The sequence below is a fragment of the Cucurbita pepo genome, chromosome LG17 (assembly GCF_002806865.2).
Source record: "Cucurbita pepo subsp. pepo cultivar mu-cu-16 chromosome LG17, ASM280686v2, whole genome shotgun sequence".
Lineage (NCBI taxonomy): Eukaryota > Viridiplantae > Streptophyta > Magnoliopsida > Cucurbitales > Cucurbitaceae > Cucurbita > Cucurbita pepo.
In genome coordinates this window covers 8,391,752-8,410,182 of record NC_036654.1, presented here as the reverse complement: position 1 = coordinate 8,410,182, position 18,431 = coordinate 8,391,752, and the positions used below count along the sequence as shown (strand labels likewise).

Genomic DNA, 18,431 nt, shown 5'->3' with positions numbered 1-18,431 from the left:
TTAGTAATTAAAAAAATTTCAAACTTTCTAATTTATTTGAAAAAATAATATATTTTTTTAATTATATCTTTTAAATTTCTAAAAAAAAAATTATAATAAATAGAAAATGCTTTAAAAAAGTATTTATTTTTTTGTGGTTATTATATTAATAAGTTTCAAAATATACCACTTAAATACTTTTAATTTTAAATAAATATCGAATTTTTTTAGCTTTGATCTACCACGAGTGCATTAGATTCAGTGGATACTTTGCACTTAAAGGCTGATGTGACTCTGTAGCCGTATTTGAATTCCCTTACTCGTGAGCGATATACCTAGTTAGACATAACACAAAGTCTTGCTCGGTCAGCTCTGCCTTGAGATGTATGAAAATTTCGCTACTAATAAATTCCACCCAGTGTCATCCTCTATCCATCGTGCGCATTCCGACCTGCTACAGGCACATCAGTCTCAGCAGATACTTTGCACTTAAAAGCTGATATCATTCTCGAGTCATATTTGGATTCCCTTACTCGTGAGTGATACACTTGACTAGACGTAACGCAAAGTCTTGCTCGGTTAGCTTTGCCTCGAGATGTATGAAAAATTAGCTGCTGATAGATCCCGTCCAGTGTCCATCATTTTTCCTCACCGTCTTCCGACCTACAGGAGTATATAAGGACAACTTTCGAGAAATCATGCCCTAATTAATTTTCAAAATATATAGTTATAGGTTTAAAGTATAATATTTTTATTGATAATTTAATAATTTAAAAAAAGAAAATAGTGCTGATGTGTCTCCGAGCTGTAAGCGCGAAAGTACGGGAAACTTCCAGAGACCATTTGGAAGGAAAACCCGCGAACAGTGTGTCGCCATCGCCGTTCCAAAAATGTCCATTCTCCACTTCCAGCTTCTTCTTCCCACAACAACCAGTTCATCGAGCTTTCTATTTCCGCTGCAATGGAGATTATGATGGAGAAGAAGAAGAAGGATCCAGGCCAAGAACTCAGAACTATCAAGCTATTCTGCCCTTCACTCTCCACCATTGCTCCATTCGTTGCATCGTTGGACCAGTGCATCGATATCGGCTCCATAGCCACCATTTTCGGTCTCGAGCCCTCAACGGTGAAACTCAATGGTCACTTCCTCAGTCGAGGCCTCGATCTCGTCTCCTCTGTTACTTGGAACTCTCTTCTCTCTTTCTTCTCTGCTAAACGGCTGCCTACTGGAGGCTCCGATGATGATGCACTTGTTGTTGATGGAAAGCTCTCTAAAATTGGCGTCAAGAGTGAGTTCTTTTTCTTCTCTTCTTCGGACTCTAGGCTTGTGGATTTTGATTTTCCTGTTTGGTTCCTGAGAAAAGCAAGGGAAACTGGCGAGTTTTTAGTTTATACTTTTAGGTTTATAATACTATTTTACTCTCGGTACTTGTTTATGTTGGATTCAGTCTTTGTATGCAAAGTTTTAGTACAGACTCTGGACACAATAGAAACAAGAATATGTTAGTAATCACGAAACTCTACAGTGTAATGATATTGTCCATTTTGAGCATAAATTCTCGTGGTTTTACTTTTGATTTGCCCCTTATCCATGATCATCTCCTTAATTATCCGACGTGGGACTCCTCCTAGCAATTCAATCTTCCCTCAAACAAAGTACATGATAGAGCCTCCGTGAGACCTATGGAGCCTTCGAATAGTCTCCCCTTAATTGAGACTCGACTCCTTCTCTGGAGCCCTCGACATAGTACATCCTTTGTTCAACACTTGGGTCACTTTGATTACACATTCGAGGCTAACAACTTATTTATTCAACACTTGAGGATTCCATTGACATGACTAAGTTAAAGGGTATGACTCTGATACCATGTTAGTAATTGTTACCATGTTAGTTATAACGGACCTCTACAATGATATGATATTGTCTACTTTGAGCATAAACTCTCATGACTTTGCTTTTGGTTTTCCCAAAAGGCCTCATACCATTGGAGATTTATTCTTTACTTATAAACTCATGATCACCTCCTTAATTAGTGAATGTGGGACTCTTTCTCAACAATCCTCAACCGGTTGTATGTATAGAGTATAAATTACGACTAATATAAGGTAAAAAGGAAAATTAAGGGACTAAAGAAGCTATAGGGGTTCAAATGAATGTTTTGAAGTATAGAAATTGAAATGAAACAATTGAAAGTATAGGACCAAAATGAACGGTTTGTTAGTACAGGGATGAAAAATGACTCCAAGAAAGTTCGAAGATCAATATAGTATTTAAACCAAATTGTTAGAAGGTTGTGATTTTTTTTTTCCATATAGGAGCTCACTTCCCTCAGGAAATTGCAAATGGGGATTGTTGCGAGGCTGATGAAGAAGATGGCAATCTTAATGGTGGAAGGCTAAAACCAGAAAGCAACCTGGTCAAGAATAAAAGGTTGAAGCATATGAACTCAGGTATGGCTTGGAATGGTTTTCATCTGCATTGGAATAAAATGTCTAATCCACACGAACAATTGGAATAAAATTAATTGGAATGGTTTTTGTCTGCGTTTCTAACTTGGAATATGAGATAGACTGCCAGAATTCTTGAAATATGAATGATCGAAGAACAGAGAAAAATTTCCACAGAACTTTTGAATGCTGATTCTTTAACTATATGGGGTTCAAATGGGTTATCCCAATGGTCAATAAGGGCCACAACGTTCTTGAGCTACTTGCTAAATCGCACAAGTTCAACCAAAATTTATCGAATAGATTCGTTACAAAAACGTTCTTTTAACGGTGTAAATATAGTTATAGAAGCTTAGTCCAAAGTTTGTGGATCTGATGTACTACTTATATAAAAAAAAAAACTAGCAACAGTGGGAGTTTATCTGTGTTTGAACAGATTACTTTCTGGAACTGACTTGTGCTTGATCTTATACAGGAAGCAAACGTATAGATTCTCCAGTATTGAAATGTAGTCCCAATGATTATAAAAGAAAACAACACATGGAAGAAGTCATCTTGCTCAAGAAATTGAAGTTAAACGAAACTAAATCAGGTACTTAATTAATGCTTATTGTTTATGTGATTTTTTGAGAGCATAATACTTATCGTTATGGTGGCTTTTCCACATATAAACAGTTTGTCAAGTGTTGCATCATTTCGTTCTTCTCGACACTTGAATATGATTGTAATATGATGCAGGTTTCGACGAATTATCCGATGCAGGCAGAGAAATAAACAACACGGCCAATAGCTTCCCACGTACGGTATATTCGTGTAGCTATAATAGTAAGAATATGAAAAGGATGAGAGAAGATGAGGCTCTTGTTCCTGCTTTCTGCAAGAGAACCAAATAAACACATGGCTTTCCCAATCCATCCCCACCTCATTTGTTCATAACTTTTATTTCTTCATAGGTTTCTTTCGTTTGTTGAGGTTTGTAAATGTGAAGCAAGAAAATGGTGGCTATGTTCTATGGTGACTTTCAATACATACATATATAGATGTACTGTATTGTACTTTTGTTCACCATCTTATAAATGTACAAGTTTAATGCTTTGGGAAGTTACATAAAAGCTGCCATTTATAAGCTTCATAGAAATCATTAAAATGCTCTAACAAGCTTAAAATTCTCTGTTTTGGAAGGGATGATGGATCAATATAGCAAGTAACAGATTGTTCATAATGGTACTCATGGCAGTCTGCCAACCACAAGAAGGAAGAAGCTCATTCCAAACCTTGCTACCACACTCGCATGATGTAAGTTCCCTTGCTACCAAACTCGTCGATAGAATTATGTACAATATTAATGGTTGATATGTCGTTGTAGTATAACTTTATCCTCTTAATATGTAAGTTATCGAAGATTATCTTGTTAGGATCGATACCAGTTGTTAGCTCTAATACCAATTGTTAGGATCGCTAAACAATGCACACACTTGATTATTGATTGATTATTGATGCAAGGAGGAATATTAGCTAAAGGTTTTATTATTGATGACTTCCGGTATGTACAACAAGATAGAATACATAGAACGAAGAAAAGTACATCTTAAAAGTGCCTTATGGGATACATATATATGGTTTCAATTTACTAAATATAGCTCCCAAAGATTCAAACCTACTTGATATAATCTAACAAATATATCTCTGTCAAATTTTTACCAAATATCTATATACCAGATCTTTACGAAATATCTTTCAAATATATCTCTACTAGGCATGAGGTTCCATATCCCAACATATCTTCACCCATATGAGTTCACGTTGGGCTTAGACAATGGTTCGAATTCTGATTTGGCTTTTTACTCCCCCACTGACTTGCACAAGGCCAAGTTCTGTTGGGACCAACAGCCTGAGATTTGGCCATGGAGCTCTTGACATCCTCCTTTTCTATCCATTTCTTTGCCATTTGAGTCATTGAGGATAATATATAAAAAGCGACATCACTTGTTTGAATTCATGTGCATATGCTCTCTATGGTCATGTCATTATCAGTTTCATAATAGTTGCATACTGATCTTCTCACAACCCATGATCTAAAAAATTATTGGAAACATCCATTAATTAAGGAATTTAGATGTAAGTCGTGAAAGCTAGAAGTCTCTATTAGGGAGACGAGGATAGGTAAGTCTTTTATGTCTCGATTTTTGCTCTCTTATTTCAATCTTTATTCTTACGATATTTTATATTTATTTTCGCAGGCATTTTTCACGGAGAATTTGCAGGAATCGAGTTTCCAATGAGAGAATCTTCTCATTTTTATAAAAAATTATTCGCTTCAAATTTCAATATTAGAACTTAATCTTCCATACTTGATATACAAAAAGTGAAGCAGAGTTGAGATGGGAATGGGGACGAGGAATATAATCCTCATCCCTACCTACCTCCGTTTAGTTCACTCATTCGTTCATTCTCTATTCTGTTCGAGATAAGTTCCTCCCGATAATCTCGTGTTGAGTACTAGACATTTGGTACAGAAATGAGAGGGCCCACAAATATAGTTGGGGGAGGCAACAAGATGTTTGTCTATTTTGTGATGACAAGCCAATTCAATGCTTTGCTTCTAGCGGAAGGCATTTCCCTCAACAAACACAAGGCCTCTGACACCCAAATTGACCAGTTGAGCACACATCTAGAGGTATATAGATATTAAAGCTTTAAATCCAATTACTTTGGTTAAACCAATGATTTTATGTCTATGAACTTTACTTTCTAATAATTTAATACCTAAATTTCATTTTACTCTTTAAATATTCAAATTTATAAAATGAATTAAAGTTATAATTAAAAAAAAAAATGGAATAGAAGTACAAAAGTTCACAAATTAGTAAATTAGGTAATTTTTTTTAAAAATTAATAGTGGCATTTCTCTTGTTGACTAGTCAAACATAGACGGGTTCATAGGTCTAGAAGCTATGCGGGAACACAAGCTAGCTACAAGCTCATACAAAATTTCGAAAATTCAACCAGATTTGGAGGATGACCCATGCACCTCTAAATAAAAAGNTCTTTTTTTTTTTTTTTTTGTCTCCGTGGAACCTTGGATGATCGTGTAGTATAAAAATTCAAAATTACGTAAACGGGAGGGAGCAAAGCTTCCGACTAGTCGAACAAAATTCAGGAAAGGAGTTGGCTAATGATGGATACTCAACCCTACTTAACGTTAACGAAAAACGATAGAACGATTATAAACAAACGAAATTTTTTTAGCAAAAATTATTAAATGGAATTTGAGCATAAATAAATAAAATTTATATGCAATGGTTGGAAGATGAATTATTGAAGAGAATGATGAGGTTAGAAAGTGTGAAATTGGGAAGGCACTTAAGGTTGACCAACAAAAATTGGATTCTGCAATGGAAGATTGATGGGGGCTACTGTTTTTATTTATTTATTTATTTCTTATTATTATTATTAATTTATTTATTTATTTAAATAATGGCTTCCATATAAGATTTATTTTATTTATTATTATTTTATTTATTATTATTTTATTTTTTTTCTTCTTTTTAGTGTCCATATTCTCTTGTCTGCCTGTCAGCCTTAGCTATTTCAAAGTTCCCATTTCCCATATCCTCCAATCATTGTACCTTTTTATTTATATATATATATATATATATATATATATATATATTCTGTGAGCAAACAAAATTAATTAATTAACTAACTAATTAAAACTTTTAATTAATCAATTTTTATTTATTAACGGTACGTCACTTCACTATAAATATAATTTTTATAGATAATTAAATTTTCATGAGCGGTTCTTAATCACAGTTTGGTCAAAAGTTCATTATACTTTTATAATTATATCTCACTCTTAGGCATCGTTGATTTTTTAATGAACAATTTGTTTATAATCAAACATAAATTAAGTCTCTTAGACTCGTGAAAGTGTGTGACCTCAGATCTCAAAATCAACATATAAGAGACATATGTATCTACTTATTCTATATGGAAACTACTCACCTTATATTAAAACTCATTGTATAGGATGTCTCCGTTCACGTAATTTTTATATTAATGATTTAGATCAAATTATTTATAACAATTACGAAATGGGTTCATATCAATTGGGTTACGGTCATATGTCACCCATACTGTGACAAACCTCTCAACCTTATCCATATATTATAGATCTGTTAGATTATTCATTCAACATAATTTTCTCGTATGTTAACTGCATATAAAATAAAATATATCTTACTTCACACAAATAAAATAAAAGAATAATGAATATTTATTTAAAGTAATATATAAAATAAAATAAAAATTAATATTTATTGAATTAAATAATTTATTTATTTATTTTGTTCCCACAACAGTTTTTGTCTTTATGATGGAACTTTTGTTTTATTTTTGTGGGTTCCACAAACTTGTAGTGTATGGTGAAATCCAATTTTACAGATAATCTATCCCATCTTACTTACTTTTAGAACCCAAAATTTTTAAAATAATAATAAATATAAATAATTATTCTTCTTTAATTATAATTTTTGTTGTAAAAAACATAATAATTCTCAAAAGGTTAAAAGGGTAAAAAATGTTATGCTTTTTCTTTTCAACTTGGAGAGCTTGATCCCGGATACCGTCTCAAAGCGTCACGAACGAACCTAATCGTCTTGTAGTTATTCAAACTTGCTATGTTTTATCGCTAGTCTCTATTTTTTTTTTGTTAACTTTGGTGTAATTAAATAGTTTATTGACGAGTTTTTTTTAGTTTAGAGCAGATTTTAGTGAAATTAAACGTTTAAATTAAATATCTTAATGAAAAATATAACGACGTGACGTTTTTTTTTTTTAGTCACGAGAAAAGCTACATAGAAATCGTACTTTTCTTAAAAATAATAAAAGTTATTTCTTTGGGATAGAAATGAAAACAACGGCTATGAGATGGATGCAATCAATGGGTAATTTATTGTAAAATTTATGTGTGGCGTCAAGAACTTACTTTGTAATAAATAAAAGGATTTCAANTTTTTTTTTTTTTTTTTTTTTTTTTTTTACTGAATCATAAATTCCTTAAATTTATGGCTTAATATGTTAGTTCCATAAATATTGAAATTTCATTAAAAAAAATAAATAAAGAGAATGATATAAACGTATAATTAATAATATACTTAAAGCAATTAAAATTGAAAATTTGAAGTAATAAATAGGAATAAAAATGGTTGTGGTTAATCTGAAATGAAGGGATGAAAACAACACTTTTTACTCCCACAATTACCGCTCCACTTCACAAAATCAACTTTTTAATTCACAGAAATATAAAGAATTACATCAAATTTATAAATAAAATAAAATCACACTTTTAATTTTTAACTTTTTGCCTCTGAGTTTCAAGTAGAATGGGTTAATTACTTTGTCTCTTCCAAATTAATCCGATTCAGTAAAAACAAAACAAAAAGGAAAAAAAAAGCAAATGCAGAAATTTTCCGGCAAATTCACTGTTCATATCTCTCGTCCGACCAACAAGGTATCCAATGCCTCTTTTTTCTTTTTTCCTTTTTTTTTTTATTTAAATTTTTAAATATATATATATATATATATATATATATATATATATATATATATTTAATTTCCTTTTCACTTTTCCAGTTGCGTATAGACATAAGCTTGCGATCTCAATTATTATTCATATATAAATATATATATGTGTGAAGATAATGTTACTCTTTTTAAGTAGAGGTCTTGAAGCTCTCAATTTCTTCTTCTTCCTCCACAGTTTTTCTCCAGATTATCAGAAATTTTCCGGGAAAATTCTGGGGAGGGTTTTCATTGTTCTTGTGTTTTGGATCTGTTTCAAGGAATTCGATGGAATTGGATTGATTTCTTTGTTTTTCCCAGAAAATTTGGGTTGTTCTTGTTGTTGAAGACTTGGGGGTGTTTTATATTTNCGCCGGAATCCACTACTCCTGTCGTCGCTGCTGCTGTTCCGGTTCTCCGGCAAATTTCACGGCGGAGTTCGACGCGGTTAAGTCAGAACATTCCGACGTCTCCCGAGGCTACAAATTCCGGCGAATCACCCGAGAACAATGACTCCGCCTCGACCATCGCCGGCACTGGCAGTCGGAGTAGCCGGAGTCTCCTCAGGCCGCAAATGTCGCGGCGCAACTCTACGAGACGCTCACTTGAACGGAGCGAGAGTTTCACTGACTTGACGGAGCCGGTGCATGAAGGCACGCGCCGCCTCTCGGCTGCACTGGCAATGGAGAGATCAATGTCCGCTAGAGAAACGGTGGCGACCCAGGAGGCAGCCGACGCAGAAACCACCGCCGACGAAGACGATGAAGAAGCAGACTCCACGGCGGTGGAGACGGCGGCGCCGGTGAGAATGTCACTAATGGATCTCTTAGAAGAGACGGACAGGCAAATGGGGTTCGAAGGGTCAAGATACAAAATAGAAGACGAAGTAGAAGAAGAAGAAGAAGAAGAAGAGGAAGAAGAAAAGGAAGAAGAAGTCGCCGTCGTGGGCGGCGGGTCGGAACGGAAGTGCTGCGTGTGCATGGTGCGTCATAAAGGGGCGGCATTTATCCCCTGCGGTCACACCTTTTGTAGGCTCTGTTCAAGAGAACTTCTGGTCAGTAGAGGCAACTGTCCACTTTGCAATGGCTTCATTTTGGAGATTCTCGACATTTTCTAATTTTCCCAATTTTTCTAAGCTTTTTTTCTTCAACCTGTCACATATTTTAGCTCAATTGATTACAACGTGTACCCTCTACTAAAATGTTAGATATCGAAATCTCGACTATCACACAAGTCTAAAGTTTCGAGTGGACCGAAAAATACGCTCAAGAAATCAAGAAGGCAAGACCCACATGAGAATATTAGAACTCCAACTTCAATCTTAGCAGCACAAGAATGTGACCAAAAACAAAAAAGCTAGGGAATTCTATCATCTCATTTCAACCTAAGGATTCCTTTGATGATAATCAAAGACAAAGGGCACACCAAACCCCACAAATAATTCATACCATTCTATCAATTTGTCCATAAGAAGAATGTAGTTTATCGGTAAGAGGTTCTCACCTTCCCCGTGATGATTAGTCTTTGAGAAACGGATTGCTAGAATTGTACACAGCTGATTCTCTTGACTTTCAATGCAAGACTTGGTAATCTTGTGTCCAAATGAATGAAAGGCTATTTATGATGGTTTTAATAGTAAAATTACGCGTTGATGTCCAATACGAGTCTCGCTTATGCGTCCAAGATGTCGAAGGACCTGTGGTGCACAAAATTTGACCGTTTTTTCAAGAATCAATCAACAGTACTATATGAACTATGGTATGAAAAAAGCTTCGAATTTGATGATAACATACACTAAAGTACTGACTAGATGAATGAAGTTTTGGTATTATCTCCCAACTTAACACTATTATTTGCTTAATGGTATTCTCTCCCAACATAACTATGATTGCTTATTGATTGAGCAAATTATATATGACAAACTTACAGTTAGTATGGCTTTTCCAGTGTTGTCAAGTTTCAATGAAGGTCCTCTCATGTCAGTTTCAAGAAAGAAATATTTTCCTTTCACTGCTTCGGTTGTTGCAATATCTCTTAGCTCCTGCATTTACCGGAAATACAAACATGACATCTTGATAAGATTAAAAAAAAATAAAAACAAAACATGGGTTCAGATCCCTGACTCCCTGTGGTTACCCATCGGAATCACCAATTTGACAGTGTTCAAGATCAATGTTAGTCTTTACTTGTATTAATTCAGGCACTTTTTATAGCCCATGTTCATAATTTTATTTGTTATAGATAGTTTCAACTTCCCCATCATCATTTTCTTCTCCTCCTCCTTCACTGACTAACTTCTTTTTTTCTTTTTTGAGCTTTGGTTCCACCATTTGCCCTTGCCCAGGAGGACCTTGAGGGCTAACAAGGTTATCACTACCAGCTGCCACCTATCGTAGCCAGTTTGCTTACTCTCCAAACATTGTTTGCTCTCGCCAACTCACCAAGCACCACTACTGTCACTTACTCGCTGCACCTACCCTTTTTTCCATCACATATTGGTGCATCTGCACTCATCAAACATCGTTTGCTCTCATCAATTTGTTGCACCACTTGTTGGCACTCATCGGGTTCCAACGGGATTTGTCCCCATGGAGATACCGCACGAGAATTCCCCGTCAAATTAGGAACAAATTCCCCACAAGACCCAAACCCCACCCTGCTCTAGAATTTGCAAGCATGGGGGCAATGTTGGGGATTCTTTTGCCATTAGGAGTGGGGTAAGGGATGCTGTTGCATGATTTTGGACAAACAACAAGTGGTTCATCGCGTGCACATTAATCCGATCAAAGGTAAGGTGACAAGGCTGAAGGTCTATAGAGAGTCTGGTAGAGGGTTGCTGGTAAAGTAAAAGAGCTCTACGCTTCGACACTCTTATTCAGTCAGAGTCTAAAATCTGACAAAATTTTGGTATGTTTACCTCTGCTTTCGTACCCTTTACCCAGAGACAGAATGAAACATGCCAATGTGTCAAGTTGTTTGATAGCTTTTTGTGAGCAGTCTACGGAAACAGATAGAACGAAGAATGAAGCGTGCACTGTTCAGAGAATCACCAATTTGACGGTGGGTGGCGTATGAGGACGAAGGATTAGGTGAGTCTTTTGGAGGACCTTTTGCAGGGATGAGAGGCTCTTCTCGTCCTCATGCGCCACCCACCGACACTCCTAGCAAAGAGCAATTGCTTTGGGTAAATTTTGCAATAAAATAATAATTTGTAGACTCTAGCCCAACTAGGTCTAGTAGGAGCAAAATAGAGTAGGTTGAGCATAAAGTTGTATGGGTTGACCAATTGGTACCCTAGCCACAAGTTAGTCCAACATAAGCCCGAGGCCACCCAATGCAATGAGATCATCCTTAATCTAGCACAACGCTCGAAGGGATAAAGGTGGGATGGCCCGAGGTGACCATTTGCATGCTACCACTCTACCACGATACTTAGCTACACCGTATTCACCTAATCCAACCACTTGCAAAGCACCATCTAGTAATTAGACAACACCATACTATTGTCTAACTCTATTATTTTACAAGCAACTCTTGACAGTGCTCTTCGTTGCCTACCTCCACCATTGCCACTTCGCCTACAACTGGGACCGGAAGCAGACGATCAACCATCCAAAATCACATTTTTTTCCTCTATCCAGTTTTGTCAATTAGATAGAAAGGGGTTCCTAAGATCTCAAGTAAAATGGGCAAGAAAAATAATTCTCTGTGTAGCATCTACTAGGAACACAATCAGAACACCCACATGATTCTACATGACGTTTTCACAATATATAATGCATTAATATTAATGAATATATTATGTAATAATCTTTAGTGTGCCTAGAACCTACATCGCTACATCTTAAGTTTTGCAAGCATCAATGCAGAAAGGAAGCGAAAGGAAGAAGACGAGATGCGGATGTGGAAAGATTGCAAGTAAACTTACCAGAGCCTTTTCCCATTGGTTCTCAGCCAGCTTCACAAAAATTACCCATTGTCAGCATATAAGTGGTGTGGTGGTTATCAATATGCTTGTTAAGTCAGAGAGAGAATTTAACACGAACCTTCTTCTTTGGGACGACAATAAGCTGAGCATTTGCTTCAGCATATGTTACCATGTCATTAATAGCAGCATTGACCTTGTCAACTGTCAACCTTCCTTTCATATATCTGTGGTTGGTAAGAGTTAATAAAAAAAATTAGAGGATTACAGGCTACTTTACAGGAAAAACATGCGCTAAAGACATTTGCAGCTATCTTATTTCTTTGATATTCGAATTGTTCAGCTCTATTTAATGCACTCCAAACACCAGATTACCGGTCATGAAAATTATTCAAAGGGTATATTACAGAAAATGTCCCTGACGTGGATGTAGTTAGTTTCACTTTTGTCCTCAACGTTTCTTAAACTTTCAATGTTTTAATTTGTTTCATAATAAACATTTATTATCAATCTTCATTAATATGTCTAATAGAAAATAAAAGATTGAGAGCGACATTGAAACTTTAAAAAACATTAGGGGCAAAATTGAAACCAATCACACTCGTTTGGGACATTTTGTATAATTAAATTGGCTTCAATTTTGTCCCTAACGTTTCAAAAATTCTAATTATAACAGAAACTGCTAATGGAAATGCCCTTTTTATGTAACAAATCAAAATATTAGCGTAAAATGGAAGCCAACAACATAGCTGAAGGGCTTTTTTTCGTATAATTAGCTTTATTTCAGTTTCAAATGCTGATACCTAAGTTAGTAATTTCTGGAGCTGTCGTAGTGCATTTTATTTTAGGAATGCAAGTAAGCAGAACTAGCTAGCAGTTATTCTCATGTGCCAACAAGAGGAAAGAACAACTCACGATGACAGTGAATTCAGTTCATCTGTGGTTATGTACCAAAGTGGTGGAGAGGAACCTTTCTTCTCCTGAAATTGACATTGTAAAGGTCACTTTTACATTAATGATGAAGAAAAGAATGATTCAATTCACCATACTCCATCAACTTAAGATTCTGAATTCAATTGTGATTTAGTATCGTATCAAAACAAAAGTTCTGTATTTGAAGGTCAATAACCTTGTTTCCTCTCTAATTATCACCCATTGAGCACTGTGCTAATTAAAACCCATGAGGCGGGGAAGTACTAAAATTATAAATGAAAGATTAAGTTTATTGTAACCTACAAGGTAATGGCTTTCAAGTTCACGAAAAATTCAATGCCTAACTTGAGCCCTATTTGCTAGTTCATATGGGAATGAACGTGTATGATGCATTCATTTTACACAAACATATCTAAAGGAAGAGAATTCCGACCTTAGGTAAGACTGAAATCACTTTCTCAGCATCTAGGGAGCCCAATTCAGTATCAGTTTTTTTGGCCTGTGAACAAAGACTGAAAACAGAAGGCCATAAAACCTTTTCATGAATCACAACTACCTTAACAATAAAACTTGAAGCTGGGGTTCAGATCATGGAATTCCTATAAAATTTTAAACAAATTAGTTACCTGGTATTTAAGTTCAACGCAGAAACTCTTTCGGACTGAATATGATATGAGGGAACGTGAAGTGATATACTTTCTAACCTCTTCTGCTGCTTCAGAGATGCTTCGATAAGTTTCTGCAGAATTTGGTGAAAAATGTTATGTTGCACATCAACAAAGCAATAATTTAGCCACTCAAAACAGCACTAAAACTGTTAAACCCACTACTCTGTAAAGCTCAGCAAAATTTACAAAGAGAAACATAGCGTCATGTGAATGATAATAATCGGTAATTAACTTATCAGTAATTATAAATCTAAAAAGTATTTTGCAGATCAAGGAATGGGAATTTTATTGCTCGAGTTTTTTGGGTTATCAATTCTCCCAATTTTTTCAAAACTCTTTCAGACTGAATATGTTATTTATTTGAGGTAAACACATTTCTAACATTCTTTCACTAATTTCTTATGGTTTCCTAATGATGCAGAGGAAAAGGAGCAAACAGAATTTAATATAGCAGAAGGATGGTCTAAAGAGGGAGGGGCGAATATACTTTCGCTTTGGGAATTGCTTCAGCTTCTTCTTGTAACTGGTTCTTGATTGCCTGCACCTGCAATTCCATTGCCTTCAATGATGCATCAACTGCCGACAAATCAGGGATACAACTCGCCGGATACACTACGACAACAGAAGTCAATCCCGCAGTGGTGACATTTATGCATCAAATAGAATTATAGCCAAGAAAAAGACTAAAGGCTTAAATATTTCCGCTCACTATTTCGTGCAATTACGAGATCTTGGAGCTCCGCGATCCGACCATTGAAAGCAGCAACTAGATTATTAAGCAATGAACCAGCTTCTTTCAAGTCCATCTATCTCCCCTCTATGTAAAAGTTGTGCAGCTCTGAAGTTTGAGTTACAAAGATTTGTTAGTCCACGAGTTTTTAAAAAAAGATGAACGATTAGAAATTTGAAACTTGAGAGTGAAAATTGGCTAAACACCCTCACCACTAAAGCAGAATGATAGTAAAAGGCCAATTTTCTTAAGGATTCAAAGGATTGTCGCTGTACAAACTTTATATTTGACGTCAAAAACAAACCTTGAATTAATTAATTTAACCAAAAACAATTCAAACGCCGTAATTGACCATAACAGCATCCTAGCAAAGCAACAATGGAACATGAATCAATTATGGAGAAAATTTGAGAGAGAGATGTGTAAGCCATATTGATGCCATATGCAGTCTAATTAGAGATAAAAACTCAAAAGGTGTACGCATAAATGATGTATCAAGTGAGAATTAAGTCACTATCATAATATCAAATTTATATACTTCAAAATCTAAAACAAGCTTCACAGCAAAAGAAGTTTATTTAGACCAGCTCCAGGACTAAATCTTGAACATCCTAAACGGTAAACAACACTGAGAATCAGACCAACCTGAATTAGCAACAAAAACAATCTGATCTATAACAAATCAAGTAGGACCTTTTGACCTTCATTTTGTTTCTAGTAGAAGATATATTCTTCAAATACAATGCAGATCACTAATGGAAATTGGTAAAGCTGCTAATGCTCTTAGTCCTGATGAATATAAAAGGGAGAAAGACCAATAAATAGTTCATTCCACCACCAAGTTGCTTTGCTAGTGAGGTCAGATCTGTCCAAACAGGATAAAATGATAGACTCCATGCAATAAAAAGAAATAGTGGGCACCCGAGAGTATTTTAGAGGCGTCAAACTAATAATACTCCCTCGTCTCAAGCAACTTAGAATTCATAGAGCTTATCAGTAAACAGACAGGAATAAATAAAAATCTTCTAAACATTGAATTTTCATTTCCAAAAATCATGTTCAAATGTTAACTTACGCATGAAAATTTATCTCAAAAGGTTTAAAAATTTCCACCAACAAAATCCTGATGAAATCTTCCAAATTAAATCGTCAGCCGTGCCAAGGTAACCCAGAGAGAATAGAAACAGAACTCTACATCAGGAGGCTGAACTACCGCTTATAAAAATATAACTCTAAATCAGCTTTGAGAAGGATAATACTGAAGAGAAAAATCAGTAACCGCACTAATTCAACTAACATGCCAACAATATAAAAATGTAGAATACTAAAATTGGTGAATAGATGCACTTGAAATTTATGGTTAGTTCAACTAACATCAAATTATCGCCAAAATATAAAAATCAAAGAAAAGCATGATAAATTTTAGTGCAATACTTGAAATTGGTGAATTAGCAAACTTGTTTAGTTACAGTCTAAATATAGATGCATATACGACATTATCGAACCGCAAATTAATTCAACTAACATGGGAGCTTTGGCTGAAGAAACAGGATTAAAGCACAGGATTCTCTCAGAAATTCAATGTTCTTTTACAAAGTAACAACGATGAAGCTCTGCTTTAAACCAATTAACATGCCAAAAGACAGCAAAAACTGAAAATGACAAACGCAGTTGATGAATTCCAAACCAATCAGCATGAGATAAAGTTCTCTATCACGAGTGTAGAAATTAAACATCAGATCTTACCGGATGAAAGAGGAGAATTTCAAGAAACAATGATGAGCGAGGAGTCTGAGAGAGAGAGCCGGTTGCTGAGAAATGGAGAAAGGGCGGGTTGCTGAGAAGTGGAGAAAAGCGGGGATTTTGAAAAAATGCAAGCATAATTGATAATTAAAAAAAAAAAAAAAAAAAAAAAAAAAGTGAAAAGTCAATTTTACCCCCCACATTCAGTTGTTTATATCAATTTTAATCTAACAATTTTTTTTTCATTTTTGTTTTTTAATGTTTAAAAAATAGGTAGTTTATTTTTGTAATTTCTCTATTTTATTTTTATAATGACAATATTTCATTTTTTTAGCTAAATTTTAAAACAAAAATAAATATTAAAAAAATTCTTTTAATAAGTCGATATTTAGGATTTATACCTTAAAGTCGATACTTTTTATGGTAAATCAAATAACTATTTGATNTTTTTTTTTTTTTTTTTTTTTTTTTTTTTTTTTTTTTTTTTTTTTTTTTTTTTTTTTATCATTATCCATAATATTTTATCATAATAGTATGTGTAATATATTATCTAATTAAAATATCAAATTATAAAAGAAAATTATATTTAAGTCGTGATATAAATAGCCTATAATTTAAGAATAAAGTTGGATGTCATATATTCGATAAACAAATTTTTTTTTAAATGATTTGATATAAGAATAAATTTAAGGGTTTATCTAATCATGAATAGAACGACAAATAAATCAACCGGAGGTCGAGAATTTTTTTCTAATTTATAACATTCTAAAATCGAAAAGTTCGATTTTATTGGCCAAAACCAGATTAAATTGAATAGTGCACAGTCACAATCATGCTATGAACATAGATAGTAGATTGTGACCCCAAACGTCGAAGACCGACAAGGTGACGATCCTCGAGTGGCTAGTATCGTCGGTTTCGTATGTGATCAATGTGTCTAACTTATATAATTTTTAAATAGTTTTTAAATTTTACAAAATTATGAAAGCGCTATATTTTGAAAGGCACCATAAAATTCTCCCACAACCTAATGTCAATTGTTTCTCATCTAATGTCAACTAATTTGCTGCTGCTCCTCTTACCTGCCGCCGCCGCCGCCGCCGCCGTATGCCATTGTCGCCACCGATCATAATCATCTCAATTTCTAAATCTTCACCAAATTCCAACCCCTCAATCGTCTGATCAGATGGCTGCTCCTCCTCCGGCACCACTCTCCTCTTCCAAATCCATCTCCACCGTCGCAACCACTGAGAAAGTCCAGCCGATTCCATGGACGCACCAGGAGACCGTCAATCTTATCCAGGCTTACCAAGAGAAATGGTACGCTCTCGAACGAGGTCAGTTGAAGTCCAGCCAGTGGGAGGAAGTCGCTGTCACTGTCGCCGCCCGCTGCGGCTACAGCCACTTCGATCCTTCGAAAACCTCCGTTCAGTGCCGCCACAAGATGGAGAAGCTCCGCCAGCGTTTTCGCTCCGAGAAACACCGTCTCGCCATCGGCACCCAATCTTCCTCCCGTTGGCTCTACTTCGAACTTATGAACAACCTATTACGCGGTCCGCTACCTATCTCCGCTCGTCCGATGTCTTCGATTCCGTTCGATAACGACGAAGACCAAACCGCTGAGAAATCTGATAACTACAACTCCGATTACGAGGAAGAGGAGAAGAATCGCAGTAAATCGAAGAGCATTAGCAACATACTCCGTCGGCCGATTGCTTTTAATGGATCTTCCTCACGAAGGAGAAACAGAAATTCTAGTGAAGAAGACGAAGACGACGACGAAGAAGAAGCCGACATTAGGGTTTCCAGGTTTCCGGAGGAGGATCTGGCAGGAGAGGCGGCGGTAGCTGAGGAAGGGAAAGAGATGTGCTCCAAATTAGCGGCAGAGATTCGATTATTCGCCGATAGATTGGTCGGAATGGAGAGTTTGAAGATGGAGATGATGAAGGAAGCGGAGATGAACAGAATTGCGATGGAAAACAGGCGGATTGAGATGATTTTCGAATCGGAAAAGAAGATTGTGAATTCAATTGCAAAAGCTTTCGGATCTCCTCCCCCCAAGAGGCTGAAGATTGGCCATGATCCTTGAAGATTTCCGCTCCTTGTTCTTCAGAAAAAGGGGATCCTCTTCTAACTCTGTAAGAAAAGATTTCTTTCAAGTTTCGTACATTTTAACTAATTTCATTCAGAAACGGTTCTTGTTCAGACTATTTCAGTATTTACTATGAATCTGTTCTTCTCTCCGTCTCAAATTTTGATTCCAAACCCAATCCATCTGTGCTTATTTTGAGATCAATTTTCTGCTAACTGCTACAAATTTCGTTTTTTCAATCAAAGCATCACCCATTTCTTCTTCTTCTTCTTCTTCTTCTTTTCACCCTCTTTTAGTAATACCTTTATAGACCCACAAAGTCTCTAGATACAAGAATCACTTTACTTC

At 35.5% G+C, this 18,431-nt stretch overlaps 4 protein-coding genes across 7 annotated transcripts; 3 read left to right on the top strand and 1 right to left on the bottom strand.

Moving 5' to 3' along the window:
- Window positions 1-783: 783 nt before the first annotated feature.
- LOC111778382 lies at window positions 784-4,868 on the top strand. 2 transcript variants are annotated; one of them, XM_023658170.1, is made up of 6 exons: window positions 784-1,268; window positions 2,296-2,430; window positions 2,903-3,019; window positions 3,166-3,225; window positions 3,610-3,723; window positions 4,668-4,868. In XM_023658170.1, the coding sequence occupies exons 1-5, from the start codon at window positions 941-943 to the stop codon at window positions 3,633-3,635; spliced, it is 666 nt and encodes a 221-aa protein (XP_023513938.1). In that variant the 5' UTR covers window positions 784-940; the 3' UTR covers window positions 3,636-3,723; window positions 4,668-4,868. The 2 variants fall into 2 exon arrangements, with proteins under 2 accessions (XP_023513938.1, XP_023513937.1); XM_023658169.1 differs by lacking the exons at window positions 3,610-3,723; window positions 4,668-4,868 and having other exon boundaries at window positions 3,166-3,532.
- A 3,020-nt stretch (window positions 4,869-7,888) lies between these two features.
- Window positions 7,889-9,204, top strand: LOC111778838 (chromo domain-containing protein cec-1-like). The gene is made up of 2 exons (XM_023658819.1): window positions 7,889-7,942; window positions 8,192-9,204. The coding sequence occupies exons 1-2, from the start codon at window positions 7,889-7,891 to the stop codon at window positions 9,107-9,109; spliced, it is 972 nt and encodes a 323-aa protein (XP_023514587.1). The 3' UTR covers window positions 9,110-9,204.
- A 61-nt stretch (window positions 9,205-9,265) lies between these two features.
- Window positions 9,266-16,092, bottom strand: LOC111779366 (spindle and kinetochore-associated protein 1 homolog). 3 transcript variants are annotated; one of them, XM_023659518.1, is made up of 11 exons: window positions 15,995-16,092; window positions 14,553-14,612; window positions 14,228-14,356; window positions 14,006-14,130; window positions 13,477-13,589; window positions 13,284-13,362; window positions 12,833-12,897; window positions 12,039-12,144; window positions 11,921-11,950; window positions 9,920-10,033; window positions 9,266-9,688 (listed from the first exon to the last, which is right to left on the bottom strand). In XM_023659518.1, the coding sequence occupies exons 3-11, from the start codon at window positions 14,322-14,324 to the stop codon at window positions 9,611-9,613; spliced, it is 807 nt and encodes a 268-aa protein (XP_023515286.1). In that variant the 5' UTR covers window positions 14,325-14,356; window positions 14,553-14,612; window positions 15,995-16,092; the 3' UTR covers window positions 9,266-9,610. The 3 variants fall into 3 exon arrangements, with proteins under 3 accessions (XP_023515286.1, XP_023515287.1, XP_023515285.1); XM_023659519.1 differs by lacking the exon at window positions 14,553-14,612 and adding an exon at window positions 14,461-14,526; XM_023659517.1 differs by lacking the exon at window positions 14,553-14,612.
- Window positions 16,093-16,799: 707 nt separating this feature from the next.
- Window positions 16,800-18,243, top strand: LOC111779214 (trihelix transcription factor ASIL1). The gene has a single exon (XM_023659310.1). The coding sequence runs from the start codon at window positions 17,178-17,180 to the stop codon at window positions 18,078-18,080; it is 903 nt and encodes a 300-aa protein (XP_023515078.1). The 5' UTR covers window positions 16,800-17,177; the 3' UTR covers window positions 18,081-18,243.
- The last annotated feature ends 188 nt before the right edge of the window (window positions 18,244-18,431 follow it).